Consider the following 18,916-nt stretch of genomic DNA (forward strand, 5'->3'; position numbering starts at 1 on the left):
AAGCTGTCTGTCTAGAGGAGGAGTCTCTGATGCCCATATTCTATTGCTTGAGCTGAACATTGCTTCCTGGATGGAAAATGAAAATGAGTCTTGGGAGGAGGGCATTTGGAATCAACTGGAAGCCCCAAGGACGTGCACCCAAAGGTCTTTATCCTGTGTCAGGGTGACACTGCACAGGTTGTGCCCATCTGCTTGTGGTGCAGCAGTCAGGGAAGCAGGAAGCACGCTGGCTTCTCCTTTAGCAGTGTCTTCACCTGCAGGTCTTGGGGCTAGACCTCTGACAGCTGTCCTGCTGTAACAGGGCTTCCAGGAGTAGGCCAGCTAAAGAGACAGTGCCCACACACCACGGTGACCCAAAATGCTGTCAGAGTCTGAGGAACCACTTGCATTTTGCAGGAAGGAGCAAAAAGCAAAAAGTTGCAAAATTTCTACTACCATGTCTTCCCTACCACAATACCAGTGGAAAATGTGTTCTTTGGTGGAGGTGATTTAAACTCTTTTGCACACGCTTTGGACAGTATTTCACAGCAACCTGCAGAGCAATAAAGGAACCTGCCACATGGCCTTCTTTGTAGGCTGGAGATCCCTTGACAGAGGACATAGGGCACCTGATGCCTGATGCTGGATGTAGAGATGGAGCCTCAACCAGGGAATGATGGCCTGTGAAGCGCCAGCAATAGTAAACACATTGGGTAAGTATTCGCTGAGATCCTCTAAACCCAGTATCTCTGGGATGTGGAAAGGAACATCCCTGCTCAAATGAAGCTGCCCCAAGTGGCCTGCGCTGTCTCTGCTCCAGGTACAGTGCAGGGGAAATGAGGGTGGTAGAGGAACAGGTCTGAGCCTGTGCTCAAAGCTTGGTTTGCACCAACCCCTCATTCCTGTGGGATGGCTGGAGACCTTCACGTGCTCTGCTCCTCCTCTGCAACATATGTAGCTATTTTTACAGCATCTTTCCCCGTTTCTTTAGAGAGACAGGTCTGTTCTACAGAAAGGGAGTGAAAGGCAGTATTTACACCCACGCTTGCAATCAGAAGCCATTTGATATCCCCTGATATCAGCATGCAAGTTTTTTACCAACTCTAAGCATTGCAAGCACTCCAAGCGTACAGCAATAAAAACTTTATTACACCTCTGCATCAAATGCCTTTGAAACACAAGAACACCTTACTGCACTGAAAGGTGTGTAATGCTGGCAAAGTCCTCCCCCATCACATCCTTTGCCCTTTGGGGTTACACACTTCCTCATGTAGGAAACACCAGGATCTGGTCTATACCTAACGCATTCACAGAGCTGAGATCCTGGCACAGTGAACACACAACCCTTCCTTTAAGTACTGCTCCCTGACACAGTACAGTACCATGACTGACTCATGGTTGTTGTCATCTCACCATCTGCAATGGCTTAGTTAGATAATGGATACTTATGGGTGCCGCCTATGGGAAAAGGGAACAAGTCCATAGAAAGGAAATATTACCATCTGTGAAGCCATCCCCATAAGCTGCCCAATTAGTTGGCAGGGCACTAAGGTTAATCAAGTACACATTTAGCCACTCCTATGAGTGATGTCTGTACAAATCAGTTCTTAATTTTTAGACAGTGGTGGCATGCAAGGACCATGGTGGTGTACATGAATTTTTCTTTGGACAACAGAACATCTGATTTTTCCCCATTCCATCACAGAGGCCTTACCGCTACTACCGCTTCCTACCCATTCATTTCACCATCCATGGAGGAAAAGAGCAAGATCTTCCTAACAACCATGTCTGCATATTCTTCCCCACAACCCCTCATGGAGGGTACCTGTGGGTACAAACTCAAACAGTGTTTCCTCTGAACGCAGTCTTCAGCAGCATTTTCAGTGTTGGAAGGAAGCCTGGACAGGCTTCCATCACTCCGTGACCTCAGTCTCTGGTGCACCCAAAAGCCAAATAAAAAAAAGGAAATTTCAGTGTGTACATGCTTTGGTCTGATCCCCAGCTGCTCTTATTGCTAGGTATCGATCACTGGGACAGCAGAGCTGACAAATACCTATCTCATAGCTCACCACTCTCCCCTGGATCTTTAGAGAGGCCCTGAAGATCTTCACAGCGGCCACCAGCAGCAACTAGCTGGGCTGAGGTGAGCTGTCCCCTGAGGAGTGTCTGTGGCCCCACAGCTGCTGGAGGGCAGTGGTTGAGAAACCTGCTCTCAGATACTCGGCTTGTGAGGTGTCAGAGGGTGAAGTAGCAGGTATTTCCCACAGGCAGCAAGAAGGGGGGCTGCCGAGGAAATGTATGAGAGTGAGGAGCTACCATGGGACTGCAGCAAGCCACTCCTGGTGCCTCCAGCCATGTGATGGCTGATGATCTGCTGGAGCAGATGGTGGAGGGAAGCCATCACCACTTGACAGGTATTGGACAGGCTGCTTCCCAAAAAAAAGCAGATTTCATGTTATTCAAAAACACAGATGCCCTGTGACTTGTGTGCACACCTTGTGCCCCATTGCACACTTTCCCCTAGAGAATTCCTGGTGTACCATGCAGATTTCACCCCCTTCAAAGACAGTTGCTTGCATCCCCATCTCCAGTAAAAAATGCTTTGCCTACCTCTCTCCAGTGCCCTGCACACAGTGATGAGAGACTTCTCAGCCTGTGCATGCACACATGTTCACATTCATCCATCATTTTATCTGCCATAAAAGAATCACAGAATGGTGCATTTTGGAACAAACCTCTAATCAAGCAGGGTCATCTACAGCAGGTTGCCCAGGACTGTGTCCAGATGACTTTTGAGTATTTCCAAGGATGGAGACTGCACTACCTCTCTGGGCAATCTGCCCTAATGTTTGGTCATCCTCACAATGAAAAAGTGTATCCTGAACTTCAGAGGGAACCTCCCATGTTTCAGTTGGTGCCCACTGCCTCTGGTCCTGTCACTGGGCACCACTGGAAGGAGCTCTGCTCTGTCCTCTTTGTGACCTGCCTGCACACACTCACAGACTTTGATGAGATCCCTCTGAGCCTTCTCCTCGTCAGGCTGAACAGGTCCAGCTCCCTCAGCCTTTCCTCATAGCAGAGGTGCTCCAGTCCCTGAGATGTCTTAATGACCCTTCCCTTGAAGGGTCCATTGAAGAATGGATTCTCTGCAATATGTTCATGGCTCTACTGTAACGAGGAGCACAGAACTGGACAAAGTACTCTAGGGATATCCTCACAAGCTCTGAGTAAAGGAGCAGGATCACCTCCCAGCTGGCAGGCAATACTCCTCCTAATGCAGCCCAGAACATCATTCACCTTCTTTGCTACAAAGGCCCACTGCTGGCTTATGTTCAACTTGGTGCCCACCAAGTCCCTGGGTCCTATTCTATCAAGCTGCTTTCCAGGTGGGCAGTACCTAGCATATATATTTTTTTTCCCTCTGCATGTGCAGTATTTGGCATTTCCCCTTGCTGAATTTCATTAGGTTCCTGTCAGCCCATGTCTCAAGGCTGTTGACGTCCCTGTGGATGGCAACATGACCCTTTGATATCAGCTGCTCCTCCTAGTTTTATGTTCTCTGAAAATTCCTGATTGTGCATTCTGCCTCATCATCCAGATCACTAATGAAGATTGTTGAAAGACACAGTATTGACCCCTGGGGTACACTGCTAGTCACTGGCATCCAAGTAGATGTTGTGCCACTAATCATCAGCTTTCGGATCTGCCAATTTGAACAGTTTTCAGTCAAGCTCACTATCTGCTCACCCAAGCCATACAACTGCCTGTCTAGGAGGATCTTACAGGAGACAGAGTCAAAGGCCTTACTGAAGTCCAAGTAGACAGTACTAACTCTCCCCTCATCTACCAGGCCAGCCGTTTCACTGTAGGCTATCAGGCTGATCAAGCATGACTTCCTCTTTTGTGAATCCGCGCTGCCTGTTCCTGATTATTTTCTTGTCATTCATATGCCTGGAAATGTTTCCCAGGATTAGCTGCTACATCTTCAAAAAGGTGCAGATGTGGCATAATCACTGGGCCAGGAAATCAGGACTGTTATGACAAAGATTTCTTTGCTTCTTTGCATAGGATGATTTTTTTTTTTAAAGACATATTTGCATTGTTTTAATGAGCTATAGACTTTGATCATATCCATTCCCATTTAAATTTGATTCAAGTTTAATTGGCTTGGGAAGTTCCAGTCTTCCAGAGCCTGCAAGGAACATGCATAGCCTTTTGATCAGTTCCCTTGGTTTTGTACTAAATTTTCCTAAACAGACAGGAAGGATGCCAGCAAGCTTCACAGAAAGAATTAGTCACTGCAAGTACGCTAATACATGGTCATTTCTACATGATTATGCTTGAAACTGCTTTAAAAGTGTTTCAGCATATCAAAAATTATTAGCTTCTTCTGCAGAGGTAGGTCAAGATGACCTATTTTCCCTTCCTCTTTCTCCACAGACAAGCAACTCAATTAGAGACCCCCTTTAAGAAATGTTTTCTATGTTCTCTGGGACAAAGCAAGCCACCCATTATTCACCACTGTGCATAACACACAGTACTTGTGGGTGACTCCCCTGAGTTTATTGCATCTTTTGTGAGCAATTTTCGATAGAAGAAATAAAGTATATTTAATCAGAAGCTTCCCAAAGGGAAAGAGCACATCAGGCAGAGCGATGCAGATAGACAAAGTTCCCAGTGAATTATATCGGCTAATTTATTGCCTGATGCCATGACTCATACAGCAGCCTGTACCTCTTCCACAGCAATCCTGCTAAGTCCCCGAGGTCACCTCAAGACGGATGCATGACTCACTACCAGGGTTTCTGAATCCCACTCCTGGTGTGATGGCTCAGTGACAAAACACAAGCCCTTCAGGCATCTGTTATTTCCCTTTTGCCCCTTGTTTATTGATCAGATGCTCTCATCAGCAGAGTCCTTCCACATCTGGCCAATTGGCCAGCAAGCAGCAGTGAAGCACAAATGGTTGTCTACAAAGAGCGAGACCCAGGGGCTTGAGTGAACAGAGTACAAAAATCCTCCTTCAGGTGAACTTCTTGTGCTTGAGGACATGAAGACACAGAGAAATGCCTGGGGCTTTGAGAGCAGTCCAGAGGCATGGAAGAGGCATCAGAAGTGGCTACACAAAACCGCTAAGAAATATAAATAAGATAATTATGGTATGTGAAGCTGGGTAAACAATAAGCATTTTCAAATAAAAAAAAAAAATCTCTTAACTGAGGTATATGAGGTATATGAGGATCACAGCACATAGTTGCACATTACAAAGAAATTGTCAAGTATTTCCTTTTGTATGTGTTGCCAAGAAAACACAATGTACAAAAAGGCCTGGAGATGGATGTTGCGCATTCAGCATCCACTTTCAGTAAGGACTACTTGCTGCAGACAGGAAGGACTTTTGTGAAGCAGCTCTTGAGCAGGTTTGAAGTGCCTGCCAGTGACCACAGCAGAATGACTGACTGTGTCCTCAAGCTAATGGGGTGGCTCAAATATGTGCACAAGTGCATTAGTGTAAAAGCTTGAAACTTGAGTATCCCAATCCACACAGAACTTGCTAGCAAAACAAGTCCCATGTTCCATATCCAAATTATAGATAGGACTTACATGATCCCATACACAGAAACACTATCAAGTTTTAGCATTGCCACAGAGCTTGGAAGGTGAAAATTAGTCTAATTTTACCTGTGATGTTATTAAGGGCTTGTGGAGTCCTTGCATGGTACGGCTGAGATCCTATAGGTAAGCCAGATGTCCATTGTAATGTATTAATTCAAAACTCCTTCTGCCTGATCTTTCAACTTTAAGATACTAAAAGATATGGCATACACACTTGTCCATGGATTTTGCAGCACTGCCTGCTCAGAGTAAGGCTTTGCTCTTGCAAAAAGCCATTGAAGCAGACAATCACATCTACAAAACAGCAGATGTGTTTAAGAAAGGGCTTAAGAAAGAAGTACCAGGAAAAATTACCTGTCATCCAAGTGGTACTCTTTTCACCACATCCAGCTCGGTCCATCTTTTTCTGATCTCTGTCCTCAAACCTACATAAGAAAACCAAAAAGAATGTAGTACATCTAAAGCTGCTTATCCAAATAGCTGTTTTGGTTGCTCCATGGTAATTAAGAAAGGTCAAAGAAAACATACTCCTCTGATGACACTACTAGAAAATGGGTAACAACGGATGAGAGAAGGCTGATATACTCAGCAACTTTTTTCATTGTCAGTCTCTCCTCCCACACCTCTTGAGTGGATGGACAGCAAGGTGGGGGCTGGGTGAGAAAAGTGCTTCCTTCCTTAAGAGATCATGTTCATGATCACCTGAGGATATATGTCTATGGGATCCATTGAGATGCATCCCAGAAAGTCCTGAGAGAACTGGCTGATATAGTTGCCAAATCACGCTCCACCATATTTGCAAAGCCATGGCAGTCAGGAGAAATCCCCAGTGACTGGAAATAGAGAGTGAATAGAGTGACTACATCAGTGGACAAGGGAAGGGCTGTGAATGTCATTTATCTTCTGCAAAGCCTTTGACATGGTTCCTCACAGCATCCTGCTCTTTAAATTGGAGAGAGATGGATTTGATGAGCGGACTGTTAGATGGATAAGGAGTTGGTTGGACTGTCGCATCCAGAGGGTAGTGGTCAACAGCTCAGAGTCCCAATGGACATCAGTATCCCAGATATCCCGGATATCCCGTAGGGGTCCGTATTGGCTCCAGCATTGTTTACTATCTCATTAATGACACAGATGAAGGGATCACATGCACCCTCTGCAGATTTGCAGATGACACCAAGGTGAGTGGTGTGGTTGACACTCCTGAAGGACAGGATGTCATCCAGAGGGATGTGGACAAGATGGAGAAGTGGGCCCACAGGAATCTCATGAGGTTCAACAATTCTCTCAGCTTTTCCTTGTAGGAAAGGTGCTCCATCTCTCTAATCATCTTGGTGGCCTCCTCTGGACTCACTCCAGCAGGTCCATGTCCTTCCTGTGCTGGGACCCCACAGCTGGATGCAGTGTTCCAGGTGGGGTCTCAACAGAGCAGAGCAGAGGGGCAGAATCCCCTCCCTCCCCTGCTGCCCACGCTGCTTTGGATGCAGCCCAGGACACGTTTGGCTTTCTGGGCTGTGGGTGGGTGCTCATGGCTGGGTCATGTCCAGCCTCTCACCCACCAGCACTCCCAAATCCTTCTCACAGGGCTGCTCTCCATCTGTTCATCCCCAACCTTTGCTGGTACTGGGAGTGTCCTGACCCAGGTGCAGCACCTTGTTCTTGGTCTTGTTAAACCTCATGAGACTCTCATGGGTCCACTTTTTTGAGCTTGTCCAGGTCCCTCTGGATGGCATCCCATCCCTGAGGTACATCAACAGCAACACTCAAACCACTCAAAGCAGGTTGGTTGCAAATCTGCCAGTGGTTCTCCATCACTGAGAAAGACATTAAACAGTATTTGTCCCAAGGCAGATCCCTAACGGACACCATCTATAACCAACCTACATGTGAAGATTGAGCCATTTACCACTACCCTCTGGATATGTTCAACCAATTCCTTATCCACTGAACAGTCCACCCATCACATCCTTCTCTAGACAATTTAGAGAGCACTGGATAGCTTTTGATAGGAAAGGTTAGTCCAGGGAGGCTGAGAGATCGGTAGCTCCCAGAGCTCTCTTTCCTACCTTTTTTAAACATGGGTCCAATATTTCTGCTCTTCCAGTCACCTGGGACTCCACCTGACTGCCAGGACTTTTCAAGTACCAGGAGAGTGGCTTGGCAACTATGTGAACTAATTCCCTTGGGACTCTGGGATGCATCTGTCACAGTTTAACTCCAGCCAGCAGCCAAGCCCCAGCTGCCACTCACTCACCCACCCCCACCCCCCCCCCCCACTGGAATTGGAGAGAGAATCAGAAGGGTAAAAGGTAGAAAAGTCACAGGTTGAGATAAAGACAGTTAAATAGGGACACTAAAATCCACACACGCAAAGAAAGCAAAACAAGGAATGGATTCACCGCTTCCCATGGGCAGGCAGGTGTTCAGCCATCTCCAGTAGAGCAGGGCCCTATCAGCTATAACAGTGACTTGGGAAAGCAAACATCATCACCCCAAATTTCCCACCTTTCCTCCTTCTTGCCCCCATTTTATATATTGAGCATGATGTCACATGGTCTGGAATATCCCTTTGGTCAGTTGGGATCACCTGTCCCATCTGTGTCTCCTCCCAGCCTCCCAGGCACCCCCAACCTCCTCACCAGTGCAGTAGCACAGAAAGCAGAAAAGGCCTTGGCTCTGTGTAAGCACCTCTACATTACTAACATAGCCCCATACCAGACACAGTGAAGAAAATGAACTCTATCCCAAACAAAACCAGCAGAGCATCTCATCAGATCCCATGGACACGTTCAGGTTCTTCAGGTGATCACAGACCTGACCTATTACAGTAGAGAGCACTTTTTTCCTTCAGTCCCCATCCTGCTGTCCATCCACTCAAGAAGGGGGAAGAGAGGTTGCCATTGAAGACTGAGGTAAAAAAGCTGTTGAGTACCTAATTTTTGTGTACAGCACCAGAACAGAAACATACTTCACCTCAAAGAAGTAATTTTTTTTTTTCTCTAGTTACGAACAGGATAGAAATTTCAACCATTTGCATTGTTGCTCAGTTGTGTTAAGTAGCACTTGCTGATCTCTTGATTCCTAGCTTGGAAAGACAATTTTAACAATTGTGGCATGCTTTCCTGGAACTGGGTGATTGTTTTCCCTTTCTATCCCCTCCTACTGGAAGCACATAATCTTGTCTTGAAATCACTCACAAAGGGACAAATTGAAGACATTTAGTTCCACCTTTGTCCTGACATTTTCTGTGTTTTTCTGTCCACTAACAGCTTTCTGTTCTGAAGTAGATGTTCCCTCTTCCATCTCAGTAAGCCTGTTGCTTAAATTTGAAGGGCCATTTTTACTCCTGTTAGATATTCTGACATGTACTTCAGCTGTTACAGCAATTTTCCCCTCCACTAATGCCACTAATATTTAGATTTCTGTGTTCTTTTTCTATCTCTGAAGGACTGTTGATGAATACAGCTTCAGGTAATTGCTTTTCCCAGGCATCATTTGTTTTTCAACAAAAGAACAATTTCCAATTTTTTGAAAGACTATTCAAATGCACTAGGGGAGGTGAAGGAAGGTCAGGGAGCAGGAACAGTGACTTTCATGGCATTATTTACCAACATACTCATAACTTCATAACTTACACTTTACAACATTTTAGTTATGTGGGACAGGCTTGCTGAAGATTAATCACTTTCTTTCATCCAGAATCTAGCTGATGGATAAAAAAAGGCATTATTCATTCCATTGTGAGAACATAAAAGCTGTGTCTGAATAACAGCAGATGGAAAGAAACAGCAAATTCTCACTCTGGAAAATAGGGGCTGAGACACTACCATCATTTCTCATACTGCTAAATCCTGCAGTGGCAAAAGTAGAAGTTAACTTGTGCTAGCTGGAAGGTTTTGATTTTTAAGTCTTTCAGTCAAGAAAGGTATTTCTAGCAGAGTCCAGGACATTCCTGTTTCAGCCCACTCTGCAACAGGTGAGAGGTTCAGTGTGAATTGTATTGGACAGTTTTCTGGAGGACAAGTTGAAACAATGATCATGGTCCATTACAAACTTTTAATCTCAAACACAAGCCATTGCCACAGACTTAAAAACTCTCCCCAGTGTATACTTCTACTCCTATTTACTCATCCTTCAAATTAAACAGTAAACACTATATCTTGACACCGCGTTTATGAAGAAAGTGTCCTGTAAGGCAAGAGTTGTTCCCACTTATGAAATTATATTCTTGGACTTGCTCTCTGCAAGGCAAGTTGGAAACCTCAAACACAGAGGTACTCTGTTGATGTTGTACTGTAGGGAGGGTAAATAAAACCCATGCTTTTCATGACTTGAGAAACATTTGAGTGCTTTCTAAATTGGCTTCTCTGAGCTCTCCAAGTTTGTAGTATGAGGAAAATGAATCATGTTAATGGGAGAACTTAGAGAAGCCATGGTTTCACGATTGTTAGTTCAGAGTGTCCTTTTCTGTTACCTTAATTTTCTTGGAAGCTTTCTGGTATCACTCTTTTTTATCTCCCAGTATCTCTGCCCCAAGTGAAAGCATTCAGTCCTTTGTATCACTGGCAACCTGCCTGAACATGCTGCTGCCTTTCCACATTCCCACCTATTTGAGATCCTTTTCTATACTCATTCTGCTGGTGGTGCTTACTTCAAATTACCATCACTGAAGTGCATCAAATCACAGGGACAGAACGTCACCATCACAGTCGGCAGGCCATGGATACCAAGGGAACCCCAACATCTATGTTCACTCTTGGGCAGGGAATAACATCAGGAGAGGCTTTATCCCTAAGGGCCACCTTCAGGATGAAATCCAGCTGCAGCACAGCATCTCCTGAAGCCTTGCTCTCCACTTGTGCCTAACTCGGGAGAAGACTTGAGGCAGGACTGCCGTCTGTCCGGGAGAGGATTTACTTCGCAAGCCCCGTCCTCACCGAAGAAGAGGCTTTAAGTGCGAGGGTCCTTGCGGAGGATGTACATCCCGGCTTCCCGAGGAAGGACGCCCGTCGGGGGTCCGCTCCCCTTCGCCCCAGAGGGAGAGGCTGCCCGGGGTGGCGGCAGCGGCCGGCCAAGCAGCGGTGGCCATCAGGTAGGGGCAACCCCGCCGAGCCCCCGCGCCGGCCCCGCAGCATCCCGCGCCGGGCGGTGCGCGTACTCACGGCTGTGCGGGGCTCCGGTGGGGCCGGGCGAGGACGAGGACGAGGAGGTGGAGGCCGGGCAGGTGAACCCTCGCGGCAGCTGCCTCCCCGGCCGCTGCTGCTGGAAGCCGCCCGGTCTCTCTACCCCCGGCCTCCGGCAGGGTTTGAGCCCCCTGCGCCCGCTGCCAGCGTGGGAGGGCGCGGCGGGGCTGCAAGCGGGGGATCCGCTCCGACCGGCTCTCGGGAGCGAGGGAGCGAGCGAGGGAGGGAGGGAGCGAGGGAGGAGGCAGGAGGCAGGACAGCTCCCGGCCCCGGCCCGCCCTCCGTCTGCGGCTGCACCGAAGGGAAACCGAGCCGTGCCGGCGGTCGGGGTCCTCCGCGCCTCACTGTCCGGGAAACTTCGGAAGCTTGCCGGGGAGCGTCTGTCCTCTGCCCCGAGGGGCGCTCCGGTGGAGGGAAGCGTCCCCGTGCGCACCAGCTGGATGGCGCGGACCCTGAGACCCGATGACATCAACCCCCGGACGGGGCTGGTGGTGGCTCTGGTCAGCGTCTTTCTGGTGTTCGGCTTCATGTTCACCGTGTCTGGCATCAAGGGAGAGACCCTGGGAGATATCCCGCTGCTGGCCATCGGGCCGGCCATCTGCCTGCCGGGTATCGCCGCCATTGCCCTCACCAGAAAGACCGACGGCTGCACCAAATGTCCCGAGAACATGCGTCCGTGCTGTAAGGAAGTCAAGGACCGGGATGTCATGGAGCTGCTAAGAACCCCCTCGGACCTGGAGTCTGGCAAGGGAAGCTGTGACGAGCTGGCCAGGAAAGCTTACCGCAAGGACAGGAGAGGGCTGAGGGGAGAGGACACCGTGTTCATCTGCACCACCAGCACCACCGCCGCTGCCACGGCAGAGTGCAAGAGCCTCACCAAAAAGGTGGAGCAGGAGGAGATGCTGAAATACCTGGAGAGCTGTTACCCAGAGATGCCAGAGAATGTGTTCGTGGGAGATGGCTCCACATACAGTGCCTTGGAGAAGAAGAGCTCTTCTCCCAGCAGGGACAGCACTCCTTGCCCTGACATTGAAGACAACATTTTTGTGGCTCCTAAAGACAGTATCATTGTCTGCTCTTACAAGGATAGCAGCCCTTATGACAGGTACTGTTGTTACATAAACCCCACTGGAGTCAACTCAGACCAGGAGACCATTGTGTGAAAGATGCATACTTTATATATATATATGTATACGAAAACTGCAACTTCAACTTCTTGATAGGGGATAATATAGCTGACTGCATGGGACAATCCCGATACTATTTCAATTTAACATGTTATATGACTGATACTCAAACCTCTTGTGCCTGAAGTACACTTTCTGTAAGTAAACAAGCATGTTTAAAGGTTAAAGAACTCAATTTTTCATTTTGGAAAAAAAGAAATTGCATTTTAATTTCATTTTCTCCCTTTTCCTCCCTTTTGTTTTCCTGCTGCCTATCGTACCCAAGCCTGTAGGCACACTGAGGGCAGCAGTGGCTGTCAGCTGAGATCAAGAGCTGAATGAAACTCTGGAGTGTTTGAAGTACTGTCACTTCCTTTTGGGAGGGATTGAGAGATGTCAGCATAAACTCCAATAGCTGGCTATGTTAGGGAATGTAGAAGTCATTTTTCTCCCTTCATCCTGGCAGGATTTTATTTTCCTTTGTGTCAAGGAATAGATATCCTAACCCCATGGGCTCTTCTGAAAGACTCCTTGGAACCAGATGGGCTCAAAGAACCAGATTAGGCTTTCAAAGACTAACCCATCATCAATAGCATGAACATAAAGGTGTTAGCTTAATTTTCCACTGGTCTTGAGTTCACTGGAATGTTTCTAACACTTTTGGGTTTTAGAGGCATACTTGACAAGGAGAATGCAACATTAACATGACACAGTTCTTGCAGAGACTAGGAGCAGATGTCAGTGAACTCAGGTCTTTAAAATATGTTTCAGTACCTCAAAAATCGCTTCAGGAATAGACTTCTGTGAGTTATGTTCAGATTGGGATCTGACTCTTCTGAAAATGCCATTTTCTTGTGCCTTTTCTAAAATGCCAGATGTTTCTGTATGGGGAATGCATGGTGACAGTCCACTCAGGGGTCTCAAAGCCATGCTTTGCTGGGAGAAGGGAACAGAGGACCTGACTGATAGATGTTTTTGTCACAGCTTATGGATACATAGCAAGAAAATGTGAAGTGAGTAATGAGGATTAACCACTCAGATTCAGAGCCTGCAGTTTACATACTGAAATACAAATCCTGGCTATTCTGTCCAACACTATATTGCATGTTCCATGCTGTGCATAAACATCTTACCTGACCTCTACGGTGTAGGTAACAGAGATGTGGTGTAACACAATGGGCATGCTAAGCAGCTACGCTAAGTGTTAAGGACTTAGGGTAATGGTTGCTAAAGCATAGAATAATTTGCTAGCATCTCACAAAGCCCCAGTTCCTCTAAGTAAACTCCCAGAACTCCAAAAAGTTCTTGTGTGATGCAAGTCTTAATAATTGTTCCTACTTAGCTGGTTTTTGTCAACCATAAGTTGTACTGGAGAAATGTACTGAGTTACCAGAGTAGGAAATAAGAAAAAACAGCCTTTCATTTATAGCAACCTGAGATGTTGTGCAGAAAATTGAAAGGAATTTTGTACTCAAATGAGGCTTTCAATGCCCATTGAATTGTTTGGAAAGTGAATGTAAATTTTATACATATATTTGTGTGTATGTATGTGTTTGTTTGTTTGTTTGCTGAGAAACTTGCATCAAATCGTAACAGACAACCAGTCTCTGAAGAGGTCTCCAGAAGGAGGAAAATTTTTTACATTGCAGAACTTGGTGTCTTTCAGACCAAATAAAATGTTAACACTTTGGCCAGGCTTTGGTGGGGCATCTGGATACTATTAGGATAAATTCTGAAAACACTAGCTAGTTTAAGTCAGGCAAAGACTCTGAATAGGTGGTTACAGGCCGCTCTGCTGCTCAGGCATGCAGCAACAGTACTGTGGTAATAAATTAACACCTGCACTCTGCACAGCACCGGTTTTATCCAATGAGCAGAGGAATTCTGCAAAAACAGACCCTCTCCCTGACAGGTTCAATTTCCACATAAAAGTACTCAGTTGTTGTCAGCAGCTTGCCTCCTGCTTAGGATTAGTCACTGCAGGACCTTATTCTGCAATGTACAGAGCAAGTCTTTACTGGCACTAGGAAGTTTGATTTCATGACCTCTGAAGCCAACAGCTAAAATACTGCTGATGAACATGATGAGGAGTAGGGTCTTTTGCTTTCTGTTTCTGAGAAAAGCAGGTGAGGGTCTCACTGGGGGTGCTCAGCATCCCTGAAAATCAGACCCACCGTGCGAAAACAGGCTACTGGGTCTTGCCTGCTGCCTTTGACAGGGTTGTGAGTAATCGCTTGCCTTGCATAAGAGAGCAAGGCACCAGCCAGCTGGGAACCTAGATTTGTACAGTTCTGCAAATATATATAGGAAGCAGTCAAGTTTTTCCATTTTGTCTAGGATTAGATGTTCTCTGTCAAAAGTTACATGGATTTTTTCAAGACAAGACAGCAAACTCTAGTGACAAATGGAATAGTAAATATGTAACTTGATATACAGACATGCAGATCTGAGTCATGTGCTTTATTCCATTCTCAGTGTAAAAACAAGAGAATGCTTGTATTAAAGCAAAGTTTAATGGGCGTGAAAACTTCCCATAATACAGAAAGAGGTATAAAAAAATGTGTGTTTAAAATGTGATATTTACAGGCAATGTCATCCCTCCATGCATTCAGCTGAGGTAAGATTTCATAATAAAATACAACTTTAAGCAATATTTCCAGGCTAATATACCATAATCCACTAAATTTGTTTATTGAATGTGTGAGAATTTGAAATTAGAGAAATAAATTAATACTGCCTCTGAAACTTCTTTCTTTATTTTTCCATTCTCTCCTGCTAGTTTAGCAGAGAATGAAATGGAAATGGATTAACTTGGCCATTTTAAAAGCATGAATTTGTTAATTTGAAAATGAAAGGGCTTTAAATTTTTTGGTTTTTAGGGAGGGTTAAGTGTTATGGGGGCTTGGTTTGGTTTTGTTTGTTTGTTTTTGTTGTTGGGGGGTTTTGTGATTTTGGTTTGGTTTATTTTTAATAAAGTGAACTTTTTACAGTTTTGCCAGTAGAAATCTATTGCATATTTGATCACAGACATCATGACAGCACTATCAAATTTTTTATGCAGATAACATTCCCAGATCAGAGAGCACCTTGGACTTTATTTTCATTCAGCTCATGTGGACGCCAGAACTTGTGGTACCCGTGCTGATCAAGTACCTGAGCAAGCAGGAATAATCACTTTGCTTTTCAGAGGCAGCTTCTAGTCAGAATTTGGCTTCAGGATACCACATCTTGGGGAGTGATTCTAAACTGTGACCAGAGATGAGAGCTTCTTTCTGTTCTTGCTATAAAAAACCGCCAGATCAAAGTCCCACTTCTCTCCTCAATGCTCTCTTCGAAATAACACATGAAGTTGTAGGGGAACTCTGTTTGGGGGATAAAAGTCTTAGGGGATAAATGCCTTGTGAACCACATATTGCTTGGTCCTAAAGTATGGATGACATGGTGTATAAAGCATTCAAAGGAAAACAGTAATTTGTACACTCAGAGAAGTTTCCTAAGATATATAAACTTTATTTTTGGAATAGCATTTATCATAGTGCTACAGTGTAGTATAACTTCTTTTAAGAGACAATATGATATGCAGATCAACAAAAGGCAATTTTGTGTAGCTTTGTTTAAACTTCTGTTGTCACAAGTAGTATTTTTCCAGTTGTACAAGCTGATCACTGTAAAATCTTTAACAGACAATTTGAAGTTTTAATCAGCATGCACTTTGTCCTCCTGAGTGCAAAATAATAGCTGGTCCTTTTGGCCTGGAACTGAACAAGCGAGAGAGGTGAGTGTGCTTAGAGTATGTGTCCCTCAGGACTGGTATTGTATTCTTGATCTGCGTTCTGCAAAAATTCATATGCTTGCAGAGGCAGTTCCTCCCCCTCTGATCCAAACTCTCTGCAGTTGTGCCTCCAGTAACTATTTATTATGCTGTAATTACTGGAGTAACAGCTATTGTGACCCCCTCTCACCATTTCTGCTGCTATAGACCAGACTTGGCAGACTGAGCTCCTGCTTTTGGCCAGGGTGGTAGAATTTGACCCTACATCATCCATCCAATCTAAGCTGTTATGTTGAGACATTCAATTATATTGTCAGTTCTTGCAGCACAAGCTTGGAATTTTGTGATGGGTTAGAGGTGGGTGACTGTCAGGCCACCGAGCATTTCCAGCCTGATTTTCATGTCCATGTAGAGACTAACCTATTTACTTGCAGAGCACAATCAGCACACGGGACCTTGACTCTCAGCATGTTGCCAGTAAAGCCATGGCATAGGAAACTTTTGAGTCCTGAAAGGTTTCTATCTATGCTTCTAATATCAATTGTATTAAAACTTGTGGAGGAGTTTCCTAATATGTAGGCTAGAGGTGCTCTCTTGACACATAGCATGGGGCATCAGCTGCAAAGCAGCTCATGCTGAGCCCGTTTCCATTCTGCAACCAGTCTGAACATGCAATCCCTACTGGGAGAGCTGTCAGCGGGTGTGTTACTTCTCTGGTGGTAGGGGCTCTTTTATGTCTGGAAAACACAGAGAGTGGATTGAGAAGTCACTTTTCATGCACCCTGGCAAGCTTTCATTGGCAAGCATTACCTTTAATTTAGCAGTCCTATCAGTGGTAGAATTTCAGACCTTCTGTACCGTTACCAGATATGGAGATGCAGTGTTCATTAGTTTTTAAATCTTTATGTATTTTGTGTTCAGAACAGTTGCATGGATTAGCCTTGTGTCAGATACACAGAAGTGCTTATGCTTAATGTTTTTGCTTACAAAATGTACCCTGAATGGGTGTGTGTATATATGCTGTACATTTGTCTGCAAGGGCAGGAAACAGAATGCACAATCATAGCAACATATTAATTTAAGATCTCCTCAGAGGTGTTTTTCCTACACCTTACCCAGCTTTTCTGCCTCAAGCTTGTTGGTGCAATTTAAAATTTCTTCTGTTCTTTAGGAGAAAAAAACTTTTTCTAAGAACAACTCTGTTGTGGCTCTTTAAGAACACATAGTTCTTCCAACAGAGTTAAGACATGCCAGGTCTGTGTTTCAGTATGGCCACCGGGAAATCCTGGTAATTGAAATCAGAATTTTTCCAGTGCTTTGCATTCAGCATTTCCTCAAACCATTCATAAAAGCCCTGAACCTTTAGTCAATTCTGAAAGATTCAGTTCTAGCATTTTTTTCAACCTGAAGTGTCCTTTTCACTCTTTAGGGAGTGAAAAAAGGGTTAACCCCTTTGAAAATCTGGCTCTGTACTCACATATTCTAGTAAGAGTAGAACAGAAGAGGTCATAAAAGCAAAAGAAACCAAAAAGGCATCACACACACAATTTCATTACTTTGTCAGGTTAACTGTGTTAAATTCTGGTCACAAAGGCAGTGTGTTTAGTGCTCTGTTCCATGTGTGCATTGTATCTTAGGTAGCTTACCCAGATGGCTCCTCAGGTAGAGACAGAGAGTGTTTTCCTGCCCGAAGGCATGATACAAGAACTACAGGAAAGAAATTACCCTGTAGTAGGGAGCTGGTTTTAGATCTCACCAAAACACTTATTTTCCCACCATTGTTTTTTAGTATGAAATGCAGCAGTAATCAGCAATTGTGCACAGTCATGAACATAAGGATGCTCCCACATTAGCTTCGTATTTGGCGCTCACTGGTAGGAAATACTTGTTTTGTTGCTGTTGAAATCCAGGGCAGATTTCACGAAGGTGTAACACGAAGCATTTCATGTGGACCTTGAAGGTCAAACTTAGTGCTTTATGAAAACTGTTGAATCCAGTCTTTGGAATTCAGTTCCAAAAAGGATAGCATATGTGTTTAAGACATAGTGCAGTGGAAAGGTGATGTACAAAAAGAAGGTGGGGGAGGTTGTTTTGCTGTGTGAACCAGAGGACTGTGGTTACTGTGCTATGGGACATTAAATAATATCATGTAGACTCATCGGTGTTCTTAGGAAGGTTTCAGTCATTAGGATTGCCACTCAAACAAATTCTAAACACCCACTCTTTCACATTTAAAACTCTGGTCGTTTTATGTCTCTACATCAGAAAGTGCATTTAAATTTAAACCAAAATTTACACTGGGAGGAAAGGCAATTTTCCCATATTTTATTTGGAGAGAATATTTTATTGCAAAGCATTTTATCTTTGAATTCCAATTTAGAATTTTTAGAAAAAAGTACAATACAACGTTTTATACTGAAGTAGGGAAGAATTGGGAGAGGAATTAGGAAGACGAAGTGCTCATTAGCTGAAAAGCAGATGGTACTCAGCTGGAGTATAATCAGAACAATCTTGCATAGCCTTGTCTTTTTACAGGTTTGAAAGGACAGCCCCAGAAAGACACTCTTAAAAAAACCAAAGATTTCTACTTTTGAGGTCAATTCAGATGGAAGGGCTATTAGTAATTTTTAGGGGTCTGAGTGGGTGGAAGAGATGTTCTACAAGCTGGGGAAATATCATACTGATCTGACATAGATCTTAAAGAGATGCTGCATCCTTTGACAGCACAGTCAGGCTTAACACTCATTTTATGCCCCTGCATTGTTTGCAAAGGACACCTGATTTCACTTCACTTTTATTTAAATAAATTAATTTATTTCATTTGACTAATTAGCTGTACAAGGAAGCAGATAACTTTTTTGTTTACAAAAAAAAAGGAGCCTTGGAACCAGAGACCTCCCCCCACACACACCAATAACAAACTAATTAAAATATGTTTGCTACCTAATCTAGGGGATAAAGAATAATTTTTTGGTGGCAAAACACAGTCTTTTTCCAATGCCCATGGTGTGAATAAAATCTAGGAAGTTTTACACTTGGAAATACATTAATGAATTTTTGGCTTTACTTGTTGTGATTTTTTAAAATATTGTGATTATTCAGTCTGTTCCTCATTATTCAAGTTTAAACAATATAGTGAAGGTTTATCAATCTAATAAAAGACTTTCATAAGTCAGTTTTTGTGTTGTGTGATTTTTTTA

The 18,916-nt window shown here is 44.5% G+C and overlaps 1 protein-coding gene across 1 annotated transcript; it reads left to right on the forward strand.

The window, feature by feature from the left end:
• The first annotated feature begins 11,047 nt into the window (after positions 1–11,047).
• TMEM215 (transmembrane protein 215) lies at positions 11,048–18,891 on the forward strand. The gene is made up of 2 exons (XM_010401340.3): positions 11,048–12,102; positions 15,006–18,891. The coding sequence occupies exon 1, from the start codon at positions 11,219–11,221 to the stop codon at positions 11,939–11,941; it is 723 nt and encodes a 240-aa protein (XP_010399642.3). The 5' UTR covers positions 11,048–11,218; the 3' UTR covers positions 11,942–12,102; positions 15,006–18,891.
• The last annotated feature ends 25 nt before the right edge of the window (positions 18,892–18,916 follow it).

The sequence above is a fragment of the Corvus cornix genome, chromosome Z, assembly GCF_000738735.6.
Source record: "Corvus cornix cornix isolate S_Up_H32 chromosome Z, ASM73873v5, whole genome shotgun sequence".
Classification (NCBI taxonomy): domain Eukaryota; kingdom Metazoa; phylum Chordata; class Aves; order Passeriformes; family Corvidae; genus Corvus; species Corvus cornix.